The sequence below is a fragment of the Tachypleus tridentatus genome, chromosome 6 (assembly GCF_004210375.1).
Source record: "Tachypleus tridentatus isolate NWPU-2018 chromosome 6, ASM421037v1, whole genome shotgun sequence".
NCBI classification, from domain to species: domain Eukaryota; kingdom Metazoa; phylum Arthropoda; class Merostomata; order Xiphosura; family Limulidae; genus Tachypleus; species Tachypleus tridentatus.
The window spans coordinates 156363473-156387067 of NC_134830.1; the positions used below are offsets into that span (position 1 = coordinate 156363473).

A 23595-nucleotide genomic window follows, 5' to 3' on the forward strand; every position below is an offset into this window, starting at 1 on the left:
GGTTGTATTTGTTACTTGAACAAGAAGTAACAGAGGATGGTATGAGTCTGCATCCTGGGTTGTATTTGTTACTTGAACAAGAAGTAACAGAGGATGGTATGAGTCTGCATCCTGGGTTGTATTTGTTACTTGAACAAGAAGTAACAGAGGATGGTATGAGTCTGCATCCTGGGTTGTATTTGTTACTTGAACAAGGAGTAACAGAGGATGGTATGAGTCTGCATCCTGGGTTATATTTGTTACTTGAACAAGAAGTAACAGAGGATGGTATGAGTCTGCATCCTGGGTTGTATTTGTTACTTGAACAAGAAGTAACAGAGGATGGTATGAGTCTGCATCCTGGGTTGTATTTGTTACTTGAACAAGGAGTAACAGAGGATGGTATGAGTCTGCATCCTGGGTTGTATTTGTTAATTGAACAAGGAGTAACAGAGGATGGTATGAGTCTGCATCCTGGGTTGTATTTGTTACTTGAACAAGAAGTAACAGAGGATGGTATGAGTCTGCATCCTGGGTTGTATTTGTTACTTGAACAAGGAGTAACAGAGGATGGTATGAGTCTGCATCCTGGGTTATATTTGTTACTTGAACAAGAAGTAACAGAAAATGGTATGAGTCTGCATCCTGGGTTGTATTTGTTACTTGAACAAGGAGTAACAGAGGATGGTATGAGTCTGCACCCTGGGTTGTATTTGTTACTTGAACAAGAAGTAACAGAGGATGGTATGAGTCTGCATCCTGGGTTGTATTTGTTCTTGAACAATAAGTAACAGAGGATGGTATGAGTCTGCATCCTGGGTTGTATTTGTTACTTGAACAATAAGTAACAGAGGATGGTATGAGTCTGCATTCTGGGTTGTATTTGTTACTTGAACAAGAAGTAACAGAGGATGGTATGAGTCTGCATCCTGGGTTGTATTTGTTACTTGAACAAGAAGTAACAGAGGATGGTATGAGTCTGCATCCTGGGTTGTATTTGTTACTTCAACAAGAAGTAACAGAGGATGGTATGAGTCTGAATCCTGGGTTGTATTTGTTACTTGAACAAGAAGTAATAGAGGATGGTATGAGTGTGCATCCTGGGTTGTACTTGTTCCTCAGAAGGACGGAAAATTAAGAATTTGGGTAGAATTTGAAAAAGTGATTGTTGTAACAGTTGAAGACATTTATCTGTTACGTAATGCACAGGAAACTTCAGAAAGCTTGAATAATAGAGAACACTTTTCGTCTGATCATTTCAAAGTGGATAATGGTGTACATAAAATAGAAAGAGTTAGGTAGAACTGCTTTTGTGTTACTTTAAGAAAAATATTAGTTCAACAGAATGAACTCTTTTATGTAATGCTGCTTCAACATTCAATAGATTAATGAATGTTGTATTATCAGATCTACAACATTCAGGATGTTTTTATGACCTAGATGACGTTATAGTGTTCGCTGCAGTTATGGAAGAACACTTAGAAATATTAAACTTGTATTTGATAGATTACGAGAAGGAACTTCAAATATTAAATATTAAACAAAAGAAAAATGTTGAGGTCGAATGTTATTACTCAAATAAAGTAGATTTATCTTATGATGACGAAGAGATAAGTGAAACCGAGATAGAAAATTAAAATTTAGAATGCGTTAATACCATATTAGATGATGGAAGTGTTGACATTGCGTGTCAAGTGACGTCATCGTCCATGTACCCAAGGACAGTATGCCAAGAACATCTATAACGAGGTAAGCTGATAGTGTCACTGATGATTATAGCGTAAGACCACATGGTCCTGATCAACTCAACCAGAAGTAATCCTTACCCCTACAAGAAGACGTGTGAAGTGCTATTGACAAGTAGCTGTACCTTGAATAAAAAATGACATTAATAGAGTTAAAGCTAGCTCTAGTTACAAAACTTGTGTTGTGCTACAAGCTTTTAACAATATGTTAAGCCATATGCGTAGCTGTAATTAGAACTACGTAGACAATATAGGATGTGTATGAACACTGCTATATAGTTATATAAATATGTGTGCGTGGTGATAAGACACTTGTCTTTGTATGTTTTAGTAGTTGACATATGAGTAGGTTTAATTCGGTGATTATTCTGTGGATAAGTATTAAGAATGTGAGTATTGTATCACTAAAAAGTAAGACGGGCATGATTTTTATTTGAGAAGGTTTTTATATTATCAAGAGATAAGTGGATAATTGTTGAAAATATACCGTTTCCACAGCACGTTCGATTAATAGTTTGATTCTTATAGCAAAACCACACCGGGCTATCTGATGAGCTCACCGAGGGGAATCGAACCCCTGATTTTTGTGTTGTAAATCCATAGACATACCGCTGTGCTACCGGGTGGAGGTTCGGCACATAAGGCGTAATGTTGTGTGACAAATTACGGAACAGCGATTCTATGTTTGGAAAAGATCTTACAGGAAGGATTATTTAAGATCTGTTAGACCTACGTTCGACGATATTTCATTAAGAGAGAAGATTTTTTATTAGATTTAAAGGATATTAACGATAACTTTCCGACTTCTGATCGCATTCCACAAAAAGGTTGTTCACTAGACGCCTGGGGAAATGTTTTGAAATTTTTGTTTCGAAAAGTAACCATGGACGGTCTATGTGAATTAAACAGAAAATAGAACATCAAACACAAGTATCTATAGAAATGGTTAATTTAAAGGGCCACTAAAATGAACTCATTAAATCAGGCATTTGAATTACATGACAACGAAATTAAAAAAATGTCCCAAGCCCCAGTAAACATTACTACCACTTTCATACAAACCAAAATAAGTCCGTCTGAGCTTCAAAAAGCAGGATCTGAAATGTTAGTTTCAACTATAGTATTTAGAATAACTGAAAACAATTATCATTTACAGTTGGAAGTAGTGGGACTGAGTTATCTTAGTTAGTACAAGCATTGTATGTAGGTGTAGACAGAAAGTTGAGTTTATACTTTATACGTCCAAATATATAGAAAGAAATATTGTAAGAATTTGAAAATACTTAGAATCTGTGAAGCCTACAAATAGAGAAGAGATGTATGTGCATTATTTATAAACTGAAGTAAAGACAGCTGCAGTAAAGGATACACTGCGAGTGTTCATAGAGATACCTTTATAGCAACAGATAGAAGTTTCAAATTATATAGGATTATGTCCTTACCCTTACACTTTACCTTAAACAATTTGTTAGCTCTAACTCTGGAAATGACAGAGGAATATATGCTGAAATATGTAGAAGGTCCACTTAGAGTATGTGACCCTGAGCTATGTAAAAATAGAATAATTATCACTAAAAATTTTTTTTTACAATATTAAGACACCATGAACTTGGTTATATTAAACGTAAAATAAGAGCTTGCCTTGTCGATACTAGGCCCTAAATAAAATATAAATCGGTTTCATTATCGAACAGAAGTATACACATTAAAGAATAGTGGATATCTCAGATTGGTTAGAACTTGTTCTACTCATATCCCATGAATTACATTATCCTATAGTTTTAGAAGTAAAACTAAATATACAAGAAATCTGTTAAATATAAGAGTACCCGACAGGCAAGAACTATTTACTGTAAAAAGAGTTACAGTTAATTCAAAATATAAATGTAGATTCAAATCTGAAAGGACTGTCAAACATATAAGATGAAAACTGAAAATTGTCCTGTTCGAAAGCTGGGTAAATTATCAACGAATTTCAAAAGCATGTACACAACGTGAGAGTAACAGCAGAAGGAAGAAGCTTAGTTAAGTGAAAGTTGACTGATTCAGTAATGATAACATTTTTTGTAGTAATACTATTAAGTACGGTGCTATACACAGTACGTGAAGATTTGCTTTACTGATATTTTGAAAGTTAGATGGGCTGTGTAAATACAAAAGTAATACCAGAATAGGGCCAGTTAACAACAGAAGGTTGTCTTACTCACAGGCTACCGAAGTAATTGAATTATTTGACGACAGCCCATCTGATTTTGATGTGGAGTGATTTATGGGAGTAATTCATATAAATATTAAATTAGTAATTAACTGGCGAGGTTAGTTAATGAAAAAATAAATATATAGATCAAAATTAATAACATTAATTTATATATATATATATATATATATATGTTTTATCATACAAAAATGAAAATTTCGATAACCGGTATATAAGGACAATATTAATTTGCCACAGAAGATAACAAAAGAAGTTATCAATTATTTCCACAAAACAGTTAATCAGTGACATATAAAATAAAACCTACATTACGATAATGTTTTCAAGTAGAAAAAAATGTGAGCAAAGAAGTTTTAACTCATATATCGAAGTTCGTGTAATACAGTGAAGAGCGCGAGTAGTTACAACGTTCCAGTCCGAGAAGACATTTCCGGTACGAGTTCTAAGAGAAGACCAGAGAATAACTAGGAGAAGACGTAAGAAGAATGAAGACGTATCTTGATTGTTACAGATAGTGTACAATTTGATATATTAATTAAACGTAATACAACATAAAGTACACGTATATTGATCTCTTTCTTCTTAATTTGGGGCCCTGCATGGCCAGGTGGATTAAGACGTTAGTATCGTAATCTGTGGGTCGTGGGTTTGAATCCCAGTCGCATCAAATATGCTCGCACTTTCAACCGTGGGGACGTTATAATGTGACGTTCAATCCCATTATTCGTTGGTAAAAGAGTAGACCAAGAGTTGGCGATGGGTGGTCAAGACTAACTGCCTTCCCTCTAATCTTTCACTGCTAAATCATGGACGGTAAGCGCAGATAGTCTTGAATAGCTTTGCGCGAAATTCAACACAAACAAACTTCATTTGGAGTTCCTTTTATTATGAAGTATTACATTGGTAAAAAATATTATGTGTAAAATTTAGTATCATTCAATGTGTTTACTAACCATTACTATACATGTGAACAACTTCATAATGAATACATGGTATATGTATATAAATATTCATTATTAACAGAAAATTGTTAATTGTGATGAATGCAAGATGTAAGGATGGAAAGAAAGAGCTTTCACGATGAGATCTTTATCAGAAATACAATTTTTTTTTAAACAGGTAGGAGTGAGGCATCGATAGGTATTTTAGAAGCCTCGAATTATGTGGTTAATAATAAGATGTGTGATACAGGATACAGTGAAGTGTGAGTACACACGTGCATACAACAATGATGATTGGAGGACAACAATGATTTTATAAAACATGTTGTGAATATTTCCGCTGCTCCTTTAGCGTTTAGTCTGTAATTACTCGACTCTTTACAAGGTTAGTAAAGGGTTATGGAAACAATGGATCCTCCATTAATGAGTGGAACAAAGAAGAAACTGACAGTTTGACACAACTACAGTGTTAGATAAAGTTACAAAGATTGTTTACTTACAACTTTAAACTTCCTCAAATGTAAATAGCTGGTTTATTGATCATATATCGATAATAAGAATGTGAGTACTGATACAAGATCAATCTCAGGGTCAAATATTTGACCAGTACTAATATTTTTTCTAGAACATTTCTTTATCGAATTATCAACACTCGATATGAATCATACGAAACTATTTATTCTAGAACGGATTATCGAAAGTTTTGTTTTAACTATAAATCACACTTTGTTTCTTACTTTATTCAGTTTATTGTTTACTGCTTTCTATTACGAAAAAAATCACACTAAAATTAAAGCAAGGTTTTTTTTATTTAAAATTTAGTTTGCAGTAATTTCAAGTATAAATTTTTCTTGCACAATATAAGCTACGTGTTGTTAATTGAATGGAGGTAAGATTTCAGAACCTCATTTCTATCGCCGAGAATCCGGATCCTAATAAGCTGTAAAAATAAAAAACATATAAAAAGTTTCATATAAGTTGAGTTAAAAGTACAAAGTTGTCGATGTTGTTATAAATATGTTATTTGATTAACTTTACGATTTTTATCGGATTGGGGATGTTTATTCGTGATGATGAGAAATCCACTTCAAGTAAAATTGTATCTCAGGAGATTTGGTATGAGTATTAAAACTTTTATTAAGATAAAAGTAGAGAACAACGTTTCAACCTTCTTAGGACATCTTGAGGTTAACAAAGAGTTCGAAACTTTCTCTTTGTTAGATTGCGGAAGTTTTTGTTTGAAGACAACTACAAATTATGTGATTACTGTTGTAATCGGTTTCAATATGCACAAAATATGTATAATTTTTGAACAACTATTCCACTTATGAATCTTTTCCTATTTTCTTACACGTGATTGAAAAGTAGCAGTGAAAATGTTCTATTCTTACTCTTTAATAAAACTGAAGACTACTTATCCACTCTCTTTTTCTCAATGAGATATCGATGACCTTAGTGACTTTAATCGCTAATATCTGGTTTAGGTTTTCTGCAATAATTAAACTTCAGATACCCCATTGTGTAGCTTTGCATTAAGAAAACAATGTGAGCGATGGTCCTTATGTTTCTCATTTCATACCTAATATGTTTTATAATGCGTGTAAATTTTATGCTCTTAGATAATGTGCTCTTATTACACATTATTTAGAAAAACAATTATACCATGTAAAAAAATGTTTACTTTTTCTTGCTTCTGGGCAGAAACTGTTCTTTTCCAATTGCTTATGCCTGAAGTAAATGGAAGAGGTCTAAATTTCTCTTTAAACTTTGCTCTTGTGACTTGGGTGACGAAATTTTTAAATTTACCAATTTTCAAGAACATTTCAGGTATATTCAGTGCTGAGTAGCCGATAGAAAATTTTCTCGAATTCACAAGAATTTTCAAGAACATTCTAGAATGTTGTAGAACTAACAAGCATTTTCTAGAAAGTTGTAGAATTTACTAGAATTTGAAGAGCCTTTTAGAATTTTCTAGATTCTTCCATAGTAATATATACACAGGAGTTCACCACTCACACTTCAATTTAGTTCTAGCTACCTAAGTGAAAATAATTTGTAAATTCTCAATTTTCACAACTTTATGTATTTTTTTCCACCATAGAAATATTCCTCACAAATCAGTACGTACAAATGTTTCATATTAAAACGTAATATGAACACTTAAGACATTAGGGTTTTGTGGTTAACAATGTATAAATTATGGCATATTTTTGTTACTAGTTTTTCACTTTTCTATTAGTGCATTCAGTTTGTTTCTCAGAAACAAAAATATTAAAATACTCAAATGGATTTATAAACTAGCTGTAATTCTCTTGGATTTTGTTCGATCTTGATAAAAGTGATTTTAACGATTTTGATTACCAAATTTGTTAATAAAAATTACTTTTCTTTGAGATGATTGAATGTTGTTTTTCTCATGTTTTGACATCAATTGTAACGTCAGTTGCAAAAGAAGTACTTTTTATTCGTTCCAAAACATATACTCTTCAAGATGCATATCATATTCAAAAGAATCGTGTATAAATGAGTCTGAAACATTGCCTAAAGGCCCTTCCGAGGTTAATAGGATCCAATTTCTGTTTGAATCCATGAGAAAAACAATTTCAAATACATTTTAAAACATTCTTTATTGATATAACTTGAAACACGAAGTTTTCATCATCTCGTTTGCATTTAAGGGCATCGAAGAGCTGAGTAGAAGACTTAGTGTGATAACTGATATTTAACTAAACAACTTGTCTTGAGTTTCGATTTCGTTTAAAACAACATGTTGGTACTTTGTAGAACCCTTACTTTTAATTTAGTGAAGTGTGAAGGCTCAGTCAAATTTAAGAGGCTTACTTAGGCCTAACACGGAATGTTATACGATACTGTCACATTGTTCTTTTCAAAGCATTAATGCCACAATTTATTAGACTTGCCTGTTGATTTAGTAACAATATCTGCATATTCTGATAAAATTACTGCAATGTCCAGAAATACGAAATCTGTCATACTTAAAACTTGACGTCAAAAGATAAATCACACTTAGAAATCTTACACTTTGTTGTAAAAGTTGAGTTTCAAATTTTTGTGGCATATCTTCTTATGATGATACAAAATCAACTTCCTATCAAAAGGAAAACATACGAAGCATAACATATTAGGCCTTTTCTCAGAGGAACCACCCATCCCACCACCTAAACCCCAGTTATATTTTATATAATGTTCCAGAATGCTAAACGTTTCGATACCAGTGGAAGACATATCCCATTTATACCCTTCTGGGGTGGAATCGAACCCCCGATTTTAGCGTGGTTAGTTCGTAGACGTACCGCTGTACTAGCGGGGAACAACGTGTAGTGAGAACTATCGACTTCGTGCAACAAGTTTTCTGTTGTGGAAAGTTTTAATTTTGTGTCTCTTCTCAGTAAATATGAAGAACAGCTCACTCTTCGTATGATTGCGATACAACCTAGTTAATAGGGTTAATAGTTACGAATTTTCTTTTAATCACCCAAATTCTTATAATCGTTTCGTCTTAGAAACATGAACCTTCTTATAGTCTTGTCTCAGGATCCAGGTGTGCCTAATTTTATTTTTCCGTACATAGGAAGAATCACGAAAAACTTTGTTTTAGGAACTTTAACGATTACATAAAACATATAATGAAGTGATTTTGTTTTCTCGGGATGGGACATAATACATGTTTACAAAATAGATAAATTCCTTATATTCACACATCGTTGTTTACCAACTTATAATTGGCCAGCTGAAAACTGAAACTATAACTAGTTTAGCTGTATGAATAGTTACCACACAACTTAAATGTGTATTGTTTTCCATATTTCTTCTATCGCTCCTCTGTATTATAAACATGGTCATTGTAAAACTTATTTATTTTGTTTTAGAAAGTTTATTCTGAATAAGTATTTAATCCACATAGTTTTAAATGAATTACATTATGAGAAGATTACAAAAAAACAAGATTATTCGTTTCTTAGTATTTCACGAAAATAAAATTTCTTGTGTATATATTCTCATCACCCGTGTAGTTCTCCCAGTGTTTGTACTGGTATTAGATTAATTTAACACAACTATGGATGGGAAGAAAACTATAAAATATGATGAACTTCGCAGAATGGATGGCAACTGCTTGTTGTGGAAACACAAGTGTGACGACGTTTCGAAACTCTTCCGCCTTTCGTCTTCAAGTCGACATGAAGAAATATTTTTGCTACACGGTCAAATCTTTCATCCTGAGATTTATTAATTGCAGTGACGAAGGTGAAATTTGGTTGTCACTGTAAAGTCAATATCGATGTAACATTTCTTGAAGAATGTTTATAAAAGTTTTTGATAAATATTAAGAATAAGTTATTCTAAAATATAAAAACATTTATTTATAAATGATAGTGTCATCTATTGGTACAAAAATATTTAATGTCAGTTTCACACTGGAACTTAAAAGTGTATATCATTTTCTCCCACATATCTGTTAGTTCCCATAAAAGATGTCAAAAATATTACATTTCTGGTAAACACTATTCATCATAAACTTAACATTATCTTTACATGTATCAAACTTTATTCAGTTTATAAGTTGAAACTATCAATGCTGTGGAATCAATAAACGAGTCTAAATATTATAAAACTACACGTGAGGTTTTCCTTTAATAAACCCATTGATTAATTTCGTTATTCAAATAATCTTGTCAAAATATACTAATAATAAACTAGCCTAACTAAGCATTTGATTCTGTATCGAGACGTGTTCCTGGTAAAGAAGAAACACACAGACAAACAGATTAACAAAAGTTTTCTTTTAACTATAAATTACACTTTATAAATTATTTCTTACTTTATTTACTTTATTGTACTTTATTTTCTCTTACGTTTAAATCAAACTAAATTTCAATGCAAAATTTATTTATATCAAAAACCAGTTTACAGTAATTAACTGTTGTTGATTGAGCAAAGGAAAGATTTCACAACATCATTTCTATCGGCGATAATCCAGATTCTAAGAAGCTGTAAAAAGGAAAACATATATCCAATTTAATATAAGTTGAATCAAAAGGACAAAACTGTCGATGTTGTTGTAAGTTATTTTATTATAACATATAAATATATATATATAGAAACCAGTGGGATCTTGTGTTATAAATAATATATCACAGACGCTATTTATGAATCTCCTCCTACTTCCTATTACAGATAATTGTAAAGTAGATGTTAAAATGTTCCATTCTTACCCTTTAATAAAAATGAAGATTACTTATGATGTACAACAATAACATTCCTTTCTATTCTCCCAACGACTTATCAATAACTTTTGTGGCTTAAATCGCTAATATCTGATGTAGGTTCTATGCGATAAACAAAGCTCACATACACCACTGTGTAGTTTGTATTAAATAAACTACGTGTACTGGTGCTCTAATATTTCTCATTTCATACCAATACGTTTTTCTAATGTGTATAAATTTTAAGCTCTCAGACATTACACATTACTTAGAAAACTTATTACTTATATTAACTCTGAGAAATTGAAAACTCTTTAAATATTCAACAATTTTAAAAACAGTAAAGTTAACAATGATGCTTCTTACAAAAGCTAAAAAAGCAGTGATGATATGGTGTGTTTATTATTAAAAGACCAGAGAATGCATTCTTATATCATGTAAGATAATGTTCACATCAATAAGAAAGACATGAACTAAGTCACGAATTATGAAAATTTTGGACTACTCTTTTGCTAATGAGAGGACAAGTATGTTTCATACGATAAGGATTTCAATCAGCAATCCTCAGATACACGAGCCGAGAGGTATGGCCTAGTGGATAAATTGATTAACATTATTATCAGAAAAGTGAAAAATTGAAACACTTCCGCATTTACATGTTGATATTATTACTTATTTATACTAACATGAACATAGAAATTAAGTGAGTTGTTACTAATTACCCTCCGCCAATACGATTTTATGCGTCCAAATGTAAACTGTCATTCATTCTTAGCTCATTATAAAATATTTCACTTCTTCCTCCGGAACGTGTTTGTCTTGCTTTTCGTGTTGCTCTTCTTAACCCATCTCTTAAGTAAGGGTTACTGTCAAAAACCAAGCCTACGTTTGGGTCTCTTCTAAACATATTCTTCTTGTATTTTCCATTTTCGTTACATATTCCGAAATCTGGTTTCTTGTCAAAACCACTTTTATTTCTACATCTGTTAAGAGCTCTGCCATTTTCCCCTATATATTCGTATCCACTATTACCATTGTGAATGTTTCGGGTTATTTTGCTACTTCCGTTTTCAGCGTAATTTCCTACAGTGTAGACCGAAATCACCAAAAGTAGAATTAAATTCTGTAAAGAAATAAATAATTTTTTTATGAAACTATGACCATTAAAAAAACAAACTACTTGCTTCTTCTGTGAAGAAATTCTGTAGACCCATAGTTATTTCACACAAACATACTGTTACACAAACTAGTACAATGTCAATTAGGTTATCCTTTTAGCTTTTTCTCCATAAAGTTTTAATATTTTATTGCGAAATATTCAAGACAGACTAAGTATGAAATAAATGGCATTATTCATGTTTAGTCCAAATCGTTTAGCCTAATTTGTATTAATAACTGTAATGGAAATGACTTATTAATTTAGTGAATGTAGTCAACATAAAGATTATTTTACTGGTGTTGTGAAATTTTCCGCTTGAGGAGCTGCTGAGAAATTCAACATAATTTTCTTGTTTATTGTTTTATATGATGAGATTGTTTGTCACGGTATTATTTTACTGGGAATTCTGTTATACTGAAATTGAATATCTTTCTAAGAATTATATTATCAATTTATATTTCACTAACAATGTAATGAGATCAGGTCTCTAATGAACAGAAATTAATTTTGGTCTATTTATCTCATATTATTCTGCCACTTCTCACACTGGAATAATACCATGCACCAAATACAAATATTTGTCTCCGGTGAGCTGTGCTAGAGTTTAACCGATAAGTAACTTACACAATAAGCTGTAAAACACTTACCACTAGCCTCATCTTCATTCCAGTGCAATAAACAAAAAGACCTTGATATCGGCTCTAAGTAAGTTCGTTATGTTAATAGTGTTCTTCAAATATACGAACTTTTATAGCGTATTGTAAATACGCAATCATAGTGAAGGCCACAGCTCTGAGTTACGAAACTGTTATAACCCAGATTACTATTTCCTGATTTCAAATTATAAAAAAGGTCATACTTCATAATTGGCTTCTTCTCCAGATGTATTGACAAGGGAATTTAAACCACAAATCAACGCGACAAACTTTATAGAAATGTTTTCAGTTTTTTTTTTGACACTGATGTACTTTCAAAGTATGGTATCTGGAAATTGAGTGCAACTGAGCTCCGAATTTTACCATTTTAATTTGAAACTTACTTCTAAAAAACAGGCAACAAAATAAGGAAATTAGGATTATTTACGATTATGACTATTATAAAATTAAAAAAAAATAGTTAATTGATGAAATATACACAAAACAGAAAAAAAAATAGTCCAAGAGAAGCTCAATAACAAAATTATCAGAGTGACAAAAGGCTCTCAGTCTCAACATAAGTAACATAATACATGTTATACATGAAAGAAAATGTAACAGGATATAGGTAAAAAAAACGTCTGTAACAGTTAATATTCCCTCGTTATATCTCGACGTGTAACCTGAGGATCGCGTGTTGGTGTCCCCGTGAAACCGAAATGCTCGCCCTCTCAGCCGTGGAGCCGTTACAATTTTACGGTCAATCCCACTATTCGTTGTTAAAAGAGTAGCCCAAGAGTTGGCGGTGAGTGGTGATGACTAGCTGTTTTCTGCCTATTTTACAATGCGAAATTAAGAACGGCTACCTCAGATAACGCTCGACTAGCTTCGCGCGAAAATTAAAACCAAATCAAACCAACCATTGTTATATGACATTCACGGTACTAGATAGTTTTGTATGCCTCAAATTCACAAGTTTCTTGACCTTTATAATAAAACTCTCTTCAACTTGTATTGCTTAGACAATTTTGTTCGTCTGAAGTATGGTATGAAGATATGTTTCAGTTAAAAACTATTTCTAAAAGAATGTAAAAAATTACATTACTTTATATATATATATAATTTACTTAATGCGACCTGTGATTGATGTGAAAGACGCTTAACGTGGCTTAATTAAAGTTAAGGTTGTCAAGTTCATAAGACATGTATATAATAAAACTTTTAAGGAATTATATAGCTGTATTTATATCAACATATCTATGTTAGTAATGTGTAAAGTTTGGTTTGTTTTGAATTTCGCGCAAAGCTACACAAGAGCTATCTGCGCTAGCCGTCTCTAATTTAGCAGTATAAGACAAGAGGGAAGGCAGCTGGTCATCACCACTTGGGCTACTCTTATACCAACGCATAGTGGGATTGACCATCACGTTATAACGACCCCATGTTCGAAAGAGAGAGTATGTTTGGTGTGACTGGGATTCAAACCCTAAACTCTCAGATTACAAGTTGAGCGCTCTAACCACGTGGCCATGCCAGGCTGATCTACTTTTATTTAAATTATTAAAAAAAAAAAGGAAACATGAAATACAAACAATAAATATTTTATTAAACACGTAGACATGGCGTGACCTGATGGAAAGGTAGCGTTCGACTATTACATAATGTGCTTGTCTCGGATCCCAAACACGGCTACGAACATGTTCACCTTTTCAGGATGTGTAAGCGTTATAACATTATGGTCAATTCCTCTATTGTTTCGTAAAAGAATAGCCCAAGAGTTGATTATGGGTGGTGTTGACTAGCTGCCTTCCCTCCAGTCTTACACTGCTAAATTAGGAACGGCGAGCACAGAAATTCCAAAAAGAAACAAACAAACATTTTCACTTTTTTATTACTGCATTCAGTTTTTTTTTCCAGAAATAAAAATATTGAAATACTCAAATGGATTTATTATCTAGTTCAAATTCTCTTCGGTTTGTTCGGTTTTTTTAAAATATGATTTTAACGATTTCCATTACCAGACAACAATTTTAAGTAATTTTACGTTTCGTTTTTTCTCTTATTATGTAGCAAATCACTTGATGCTTATGTTTAAGTGTTGCTCGAAACATTTAAAAACAATCTTTATTGATGTTAATTTAGACACGAAGTTTTCAACATCTCGTTTGCGTTTAAGGGTAAAATACTATTATACGTTTAGAAAAATGTCAAGGGCGTAGTGTACTAGGAAGTTCTGAGTAGAAGTCTTAGTGTGATAACTGATATATAACTAAACAACTTTTTTTGAATTTCGATTTCGTTCAAAATAACATGTTGGCACTGAGTTAAACCTCTACTTTTAATTTCGTGAAATGTGAAGACTCAGTCATATTTAACAGACTTAGTTAAGCCTAACACGCAAAGTTGTAGGTGTGACTTTAATGTAATATCGTTCATTATACGATACTCTGATATGGTTCATTTCAAAACATCCCTACCACAAGTTATTAGACTGGCCTGTTGGTTTAGTAATAGTATCTGCATATTCTAATAAAATTTTTGCAATGTTCGAAAAAACTAAATCTGTCATACTTAAAACTTGACGTCAGAACATATATCACACTTAGGTTTCTTACACTTCGTTGTAAAAGTTGAGTTTGATTTTTTGAGAGATATCTTCTTATTATAATACAAAAACGACTTCCTATCAAAAGGAGAACATACAAAGAATAGAATATTAGGCCTTCTCTCAGAGGAATAAAAAATCCCATCCCTAATTACTAATTAAAATTTATATAATGTTCCATGATACTGAACATTTCGAAACCTGTTGAACAAATATCCCAAGTAGACCCTTTATATTTGTGTACATAACTTGAAACAACCAACTGAACTGTCCTGAACAGTACAGCAACACTATCCAGTTAGGATTCATGTCAACAGGATCAAAACATTTTTGTGAATGAATATATGTTGACTTACATATTTATGTTTCGTTTGCTGGCCCTGTTTAAAGACGTCACTAGGTTTATAACGGGTAGTGTGTGTGTTTGTGTTTTTTATAGCAAAAACACATCGGGCTATTTGCTGAGACCACCAAGGGGAATCGAACCTCCGATTTTAGCGTTGTAACTCCTTAGACTTACCGCTTTATCAGCGAAGGTCAAAGTAAAGCGAGTATAGCGTCAGTAAATATGAGATAGAACCGCTTGTTCTTCAGACGAGTGCTATGGTACCAAGTTAATGGTAACGAATTTTCTTTGAATAACCCATATTATTATAATCGTCTCGTCTTTCAAAGAGGTAGTTTCTTATACTCTTATCTCAGGATCCAAGTGAGCCTAATCGTATTTTGTGTACATACGAAGAATCACGAAAATCTTTGTTTCAGGAACTTGAAAGATTTTGTCGTTAATAAAAACTAACGAAAATATTCTAAAAAATAACAACGTAGAGGTTCAAAGCAAGCTTTATCTCAATCCACACATGAGTACAATCCATTAATAAAAGGTAAAACAATGTATGCCATGAACTAATTAAAGAAGTTAATTAAATAACGAATAGTTATAAGTTAGTTTGTTTTTGAATTTCGCGCAAAGCTACACGAGGGCTATATGCGCTAGCCGTCCGTAATTTAGCAATGTAGGAAGGCAGATAGTTATCACCACCCACTGCCAATTCTTGGGCTACTCTTTTAACAACGAATAGTGGAATTGACCGTGACATTATAATGCCCACACGGGTGAAAGAGCGAGCATGTTTGGTGCGACTGGTGTTTAGTCATGAAAATACGAAAAAATATATATTTCGTTAAACTGGATATGTTTCGTCTTCACATTTTCAACATTCTTAACTTTAATAACAATACTAAAGGTACCTCCGTTTAATATTTTGTCGACCCCAATCTACTGCCTGGTACGTTTTTTTTTCATTACCACGATAATTAAATTGGGATTTTCAGTGAGTTTTTTTTTGTTTCGTGAAATATATCGCCCTCTAGTGGCACAGAGACATATCTGCGGACTTACAAAACTAGAAACCGGCTTTCGATACACGTGGTGAGCAAAGCACTGATAACCCTTTTAGTAGCTTTGTGTTTAACCTCAAACAATCATGAGATATATCCACCACAATGAACATAAGTAAATGTCGTTTGTAATGTCGTTTATAATGAATTTATAACATAAGTATTGAAACTTTCATAAGGACAAGTTATTTCTGCGGTTACATTAAATACGACGTACGATGTAACATAAACCTTTGTTGTCAAAATAACTAACATTGTTACGTAGAACTGAATGTACAAGAGCCTCTTAAACGTACATAAAAAGCTAATAAAAGAAATGCAGCTTAACAACAGTCAAATAATCATTCAAATTTTGTTTTGACATAAAGTTTGTTGATACTGATAGTTAATATTCTCTACAGTTGTTGGGATGGTGTATCCTTTAGAAATAGAGTTAAAACTTGGTTTAGTTTCGTTTGTTTGTGAATTTCGTGAAAAGCTACACGAGGGTTTTCTACGTTAGCTATCCCTAATTTAGCAGTATAAGACTAGAAGGAAGACAACTTGTCATCACCACCCACCCTTAGTCCTGGGCTACTCTTTTAACAACGAATAATGAGATTGCACGTAACATTATAACGTCCACATAGCTGAAAGAGCGACCATATTTCTTGTGACGAGGATTCGAACTTGCGACTCTCAGATTAGGAGTCGAGCTCTCTACCCAAGTGGCAGCTAAAGCGTAACACGAAAACAAAATGAAATATGAAGTTTTGAATTTGAATTTGTATGTTCCTCGAAATTAGATTATCATGCTCTAGTAATCTATAAAAAAATCTAAGAGCCATATCGTATCTTTATATGCCTCCACAGCTGCTAAATCGTTTCTCGGAGAAACCATCCACCCACTCAACTCGTCTCAAATGAATTTTTTTATATTGTTCCAGGATGTTGAACGAAACAGAATAAAAGGTATTTTTCGAATGGGTCTTTTTTTTCAGAAATATCTTTCATTTACATAAATTATTCGTATTTGTTTAAGTTTTGCTTCATAATTAACTGAACCAGCGTATGAGAACCAAACTTTTGTCCCTCTATTTGAGAGTGCGTGTCCTTTCTTACAGCAAAGCCACATCAGGATAACTGCTGAGTCCACCGAAGGAAATCGAACCCATAATTTTAACGTTGTATATCCGCAGACGTACTGCTGTACCAGTGGGGGATTCCTAAAACGTTTAACAGTTTTAAAGAATCTAATTAAATACAACAATAAAATATGAAACTGTTTTCCTGCATCATAGTAAAACTGTAACCGTGCAGGAAATATGGAAGTGTTAAAGTAAAGTATAACTGTTTTAGTAATTTATTCAAAAGTAAACGATGAAAATAGGTCAATAAAATATTATATGTTGGGAATGGAATTGCAAAAAAATGTAGAAATCTATAAATTTAAGTTTAATTGTTTTTTAATGTTTTGAAATTAGGATTTCAGTTAATAAATGGAAGTTTTCAATAAATTTTTTCAGGAATATAGTGCCATCTAGTGTGACTCAGACAATATAAAAGGAAATTAAAATGATATATTTTACGTATATGTCTGTTGAATAAAAATATTTTAATTTAAGATTATGGTAAAATCACATCGAATAATGATTTCTGACTGTAATTGGTAGTATCAAAAGCGAAGTTTAATTAGTCTGATGGTAAAGCATCAACTGTAAACTTTATTAGACTGACAGCCACTGTTTTCATTTGTTAAAATGAATATAAATCGTTAGATGTCATAGTATTTAGTAAAAAATTGTATTATGAATGAAGCTTCTACTGTCGCGAATCGTACATCATATCTCATAAACGTATTTGAGACAGGTTTATACACGATAAACATCGTTTGCGAAATAATATTTGTCGAAGCCATTTGATACAACATACACTATAGATATTATAAATTATATATATTACAGACATTATAATCAATAAAGTAAGTGAAACTAACCTTACAAGAACAACATGACATACTTTACGAAGCACGTATAAATGACTTGGAAACAAGATAATTATGTATATTAAACATTTGCATTGATTTCATGTTTATTTATTTAATCTTAAACAGCTGTTAATTGAAACTATCACGTACATAAAAATCGTATTTAATGAGAACTCCAGTTGTTAATCATATATGATGTACCAACTGAAAACGTTGTTATAAAATAACTTTCTGTCAATGAAAAGCAGCCTAACCTGAACTCAGAAGAAAAGTTTTACATAACCTAACGTAACTGTATCTAATCTAAACCCAAAAGGAACGTTTCAGTATGATAGATAGATAAATAAATAATAATAAATTGATAAAATAGCAAACAAATAAAAGTTTTCACATTAAATAATTAAGATTGTAATGAAGAGAAATAAATAACTCTGTCATTATATGTAATGTTCTCATTTTACTTAAATTATACGTTCCACGATTCGTCCAATAGTTATTTCTTATTACTTTATGTTCTATGTTTCACAGTACTGACAACTGAATACACGGAAAACTCAAACAGATAGCCGGATGTGGCTTTGCTGTAATAAAAGCACACAAACAACTGAATATAAATAAATCTACCGATCGCTATTTTCTATTGACAGGTACTTATATCATTACAGATTCTTCCCAGTTGGTATAGAATGTAAGAGTGACCTCTCATGTTGTCGTTAAATAAATTTCTTTATCCATATTATAGTTTCACTTAACAGCAATTTTAAGAATGTCCAAACATATTTGAAATCAAACCAAATATTTGATATATTTTACAATTATGTTTCGAAGTCATTGGTATGTGTTTCATATAGTATGTTCCATTCCTTTTTTAGTTTAGTTTTACTAACCTTTTTTTAATTATAACGTCTGTAATATTTTTAATTTTTTATGTCTATCACATATATTGTATCAAATGGAAAACTTAAATAGTATTCCGCAAACTATGTTTGCCTCATACAAGCCGGTCGGTAAAGAAACACGCATTCAGCAATAGATATTACACATATATAGTGTGGTTGTAATACTATCATGATAAACTCTTCAACCTATTGATTATCTCTGGGAAACTAAACAGAAACGGTTAACAATGTAATAGGTAATATATTTAATTTATAATATATATAATGTATGTTGTATTAAATGGGTAACTTAAATAGCATTCCGAAAACTATATTTGCCGTATATAAGACTGTCTATATACAAACATGCATAGAGTGTGGTTGTAATACTATTTTGATGAACACTTCTACTTGTTCAAAATCTTTAAAGAACTATTTAGAATATGTAACTGTTTACATTGTAATAGATCTAACACTAATGTCTCATGTGATGTGTAAATCTATGTTATTATGTTTATCAGTTTTTCGTTTTATTCACTTTTTATCATGATTATTCAACACTATTAGTTTGATATCTTGTTTAGAAACAACCTAAATTTTAAGGGAAATTTTCGACATTATGACTGATAATAAGTGTAAATCTTATTCTCAATCACCTATATTAATCACTCAATTAATTATCAAATTCTGATCCCCATTGGTTGATAAGATCAGAAGCTACTGAATATAACAAACTGCTTTACTTTTAACAGTTTTGATGAATCTTATTCAACTCGACGATAAAGTGTCATATCGTTTTCCTATATCACAATAAAACTCTTGAAATGCAGAAAATATGGAAATATTAACATAAAGCCAGTGAGTTCGTTCCTCCTTACTGTTTCAAATAACTATTGAAATGGAAAAGACGAAAATATATAAATAAAAATATTTCATGTTGCAACTGGAATTGAGAGAAAAAGGAGAAATATGTAAATTTATGTATAGTCTTTCTTAAATGATGTGAAACTATGATTTCATTTGATAAATGCAATTTTCTTATCAAAAATTTTCTGGAATATGGCGTCATCTAGTTTGACTCGAACAGTACATGCCTGTCGATTAATGAGATTTTAAATTAAAATTATGATAAAATCACATCTAATAATGGTTTCTGACTGTATATGTGGTAAAGCATCCATTGTGAACTTTTTTAGACTGACAACCGCTGCTTTCATTTGTTAACATAAAAATAGGTTGTTAGATAACTTAACATCTAATAAAAAACTGTATTATGAAAGAGAGCTTTTACTGTAGCTAATCTTACTTCATATTCCATAAAAGTACTTGGAGAATTGGTTAATTACCTACCAAATTCATCTGTTAATGTCACGTGATAGTGTGACCCAATAATATCATTGCATAAGGAGTTTTGAATTCTGTTCCTGAGATCTTTTACAATATTACCTTGACTTAATAACTTGAATTTCATACAAGTTATTTTGCTTTTACAAGTAGATTTTCCATAAGATACGCAGATTTCCAAATTAATATTCATTTTTTTACTGTCACGTAAAAATTATTTACAAATCGGTAACAAAACAAACTCTTACTTAGTTCAATTTATTATTTCCTTTATCACAATGAATAATTTTTCATTATTATGTTTTTGAAGAAAAATATAAACTGATGAAAGAGAATAACATTGATAACAAATGAATATATATCTTTATTTATCTAGAATTTTTTTGGAAATACTCGTCTTTTATTTTCAAAACTACATATCGTCTTTCGTTTTTTAAATGTATCATCTTGATATCTGTTGACTCTATGAAGCCATTGTTTCTTTATCCAGTGTTTGTTACGTGCTTTGCTGGCCTGTTCAAACAAAAACATGAAAACTTTGTATGACTTGATTGTCAACTCTACGAGAATTTCGAAGGTACCGAATAACCAGTTGTACCAGATACATATGTTATAATTGTGTAGAACACCTTTCATACTTCTTTTGGAACAATTAATGTATAATTCCACTCATACCGTTAATAGGCTTTGTTCCTAGCTGTGCTATTAGTTCATTTAGCAATATTATTGCAACAAACTAGTGAATGTTTATATGAAAGAAAACGTGAAACAAAATAATACTTCCTAACAACCTAGTAGTAGACAAGGCCACTAATAGAGAAATATTAATTTTTTAAACAAATATTTTAGAAGCCTTGTAATATTTTGCTTAATAATAAGAAGTGTGATACAGGTTACAGTGAAGTATCAGTACTCACGTGCATAAAACAATGATGATTATAAAACAACAATGATTCTATAAAAGATGTTGTGAAAGTTTCCGCTGCTCGTTTAGCGTTTAGTTTAGTATGTAATTAGTTGATGCTATCAGCTGGCTTATAGATCAAATATCGATAACAAGAATATGAGTACAGATAAAAGACAAATCTCAGAGTCAAACATTTCACCACGTGGTAATATTTCTTCTAGAACATTTCTTCTTCGAATTGTCAACACTCGAAATATGTTCTACATAAACTAACCTAAGCAAGCATTTCAATATATGTATCGAAAAATGTTCCTGAAACAGAAGAAATACACAAAGAGACACAAATCAACGAAAGTTTTCTTTTAAATATAAATTACACTTTATTTCTTACTTGATTCAGTTTATTCTTTTGTGTTTTCTATAACCACAAAATAATCAAACTAAATTTCAATGCAATTTTTATTTCAATATTCAGTTTATAATAAGTTGAAGAATATATTTTTCTTGTACTATATAACCTTCTGGTGTTATTTGAATGAAGGTAAGATTTCAGAATATCATTTCTTTTATCGATAATCCGTATCCTAAAAAGTAGTGAAAAAAAGAAAACGTATATGAACTTTCATATCAATAGAATTAAAACCACAGAATTGTCGATATTGTCATAAGTTATTGTAAGAACTTTTATGATTTTTAAAGGATAAGGGAAGTTTATTCGTATTCACGAGAAACTTTATTGAAGTAAAAATTAATCTCAAGACGTTTGATATGGGTGTTAAAACTTTTATTGAGATAGAGTTGGGAACAATGTTTCCACCATCTTAGTTTAACTTCAGGTTAACACATAGCTGCAAACTTTCTCTTTGTTAATCTCAGGATGTTTATGTTTTAAAAATACTACAAATTATTTTGTTACAGTTGTATTTAGTTTCATATGAACTATTCAATAATCTGTATATATACACACACACGTAATTTTTCTATTTATATATGTTCAATTTACATAAAATGTTTATATAACAGACTTATATATAAATATCTTGTGTGAGATATAACGTATCACACAGGTTATTCCACTTATGAATCTCCAACTCTTTCTTCACAGTTACATGTAAAGTAGAAGTTAAAATGTTCCAATCTTAACCTTTAATAAAACTGAAAATTTTTATTCGGTACAAATACAACAGTCCTCACTCATATCCCAACGAATTAGCAATGACTTGAGTGGTTCTATGTGATTACAAATTTCTCATAGCCCAATGTGTAGCTTTACTTTAAGAAAACAACTTGACCTAAGGCCCTTATGTTTCTCATTTCAGAACTAATATTTTTTTTAATGTGTAGAAATTTTAAGCTATTAGACATTACACATTACTTAGAAAACAAATCACTTTTCTTAACCTTCAGAGAGCAGCATTTTTTTAACTATTCAGAACTTTTAAAAACAGTAAAGTTAACAAAGCAGGTTCTTCCAAAAATTAACAAACCACTGACGATATTGTATGACAGTTATTAAAAAAGCAGAATATTACATATGTCAAGAATTTTGATAATTTTGGGATGCACTCTTTCCAATGAGAGTGCAAGCACGTTTGATACGATAGGAGTTTGAACAGGCGATCTACAGACTCACAAGTCGAGTTTAATAGTAAGTGGTTAAATTGATTCGAAACGATTTCGTATTTAAATTTTGATTTACTCACTTATTTATATTAACTTCAACATCGAAATTAATTGAGCTCTTACCAATTATCATCCAGCAGTGTGATTCTCAGCATCCAAATAAAAACTTTCATTTCTTGTTAGTTCACTATCCAATAATCTTTCTCTTAGATCATTTCCGAACTCAATTTCTGATTGTTTTGCTGTTCGTGTTTCTCTTCCCAACCCACCTTTTAAGTTAAGGCCACTGTCAAAACCAGCCAAAGTTTGGGTCTTTTTCAAACATATTCTTGTATTTTCCATTTCAACTATTAATAACGAATCCTGGTTTACTGTTAAAACCACTTTTATTCCTGTCTCTGTCAACAGCGCTTCCATTTCCCCTTTAATCTTTATGACCATCATAACCATTGTAAATGTTTTCGGTTATTTCGTTCCTAGCGTCACTTCTGACAGTGTGAACGATTATAATCAAAAGTTGAAAGAAAGCCTGAAAAAATAAACAGCAAAAAATCATTTCCCTTATGAAACTATGACCAATAAAAAACAAAAAAAGCTACTCGCTTGGTCTGTGAGGAAGTTGTGTATATCCGTAGTTATTTTACAGACACAAACAGATACACAAACACAAACTCGTACAATGTAACGTAGCCTGCCGTATAACAATCTCCCCATAAAGCTTTAAGATTTTATTGTAAAATGTTCTTATGTAGAATAGATTACTATAAAACAAATGGAATAAATCGTTTAGCCTAACTTGTATAAATAATTGTATTTGAAATTACAAAAGATTGAATAATATACTGAATCTAGTCAACAAAATCGTTATTTTGCTAGTTTTGTGACAGATACCATACGAAGAGCAGGGTGGGAAATTCGACATAATTCCTCCTGTTTGTTGTTTCATATGAAGAGAACATTTGTTAAAGT

General features: G+C 31.5%; 2 protein-coding genes and 1 long non-coding RNA gene across 5 annotated transcripts in view; all 3 read right to left on the reverse strand.

Moving 5' to 3' along the window:
• Nucleotides 1-23595, reverse strand: part of LOC143254190 (uncharacterized) — a gene marked incomplete in the record, with an annotated part of 711062 nt that overhangs the window by 322113 nt on the left and 365354 nt on the right.
• The window catches only part of LOC143254204 (uncharacterized), a 301500-nt gene that overhangs the window by 6675 nt on the left and 271230 nt on the right, over nucleotides 1-23595 (reverse strand). Inside the window, exon 1 of one of the 2 annotated variants that reach the window (XR_013030088.1) lies at nucleotides 22750-23010. The exons of the other annotated variant lie outside the window; for it this stretch is intronic. This is a non-coding gene — a long non-coding RNA (uncharacterized LOC143254204). Of the gene's footprint in view, nucleotides 1-22749; nucleotides 23011-23595 lie in introns of those variants that run through there. 2 annotated transcript variants of the gene reach the window in all.
• LOC143254196 (uncharacterized) lies at nucleotides 8768-12035 on the reverse strand. Of its 2 annotated transcripts, none has more exons than XR_013030084.1 (3): nucleotides 11915-12035; nucleotides 10795-11231; nucleotides 8768-9893 (listed from the first exon to the last, which is right to left on the reverse strand). XR_013030084.1 is itself a non-coding variant. In XM_076508994.1 (3 exons), the coding sequence occupies exons 1-2, from the start codon at nucleotides 11930-11932 to the stop codon at nucleotides 10848-10850; spliced, it is 402 nt and encodes a 133-aa protein (XP_076365109.1). In that variant the 5' UTR covers nucleotides 11933-12034; the 3' UTR covers nucleotides 8776-9893; nucleotides 10831-10847. The 2 variants fall into 2 exon arrangements, 1 of the variants encoding a protein (XP_076365109.1); XM_076508994.1 differs by having other exon boundaries at nucleotides 8776-9893; nucleotides 10831-11231; nucleotides 11915-12034.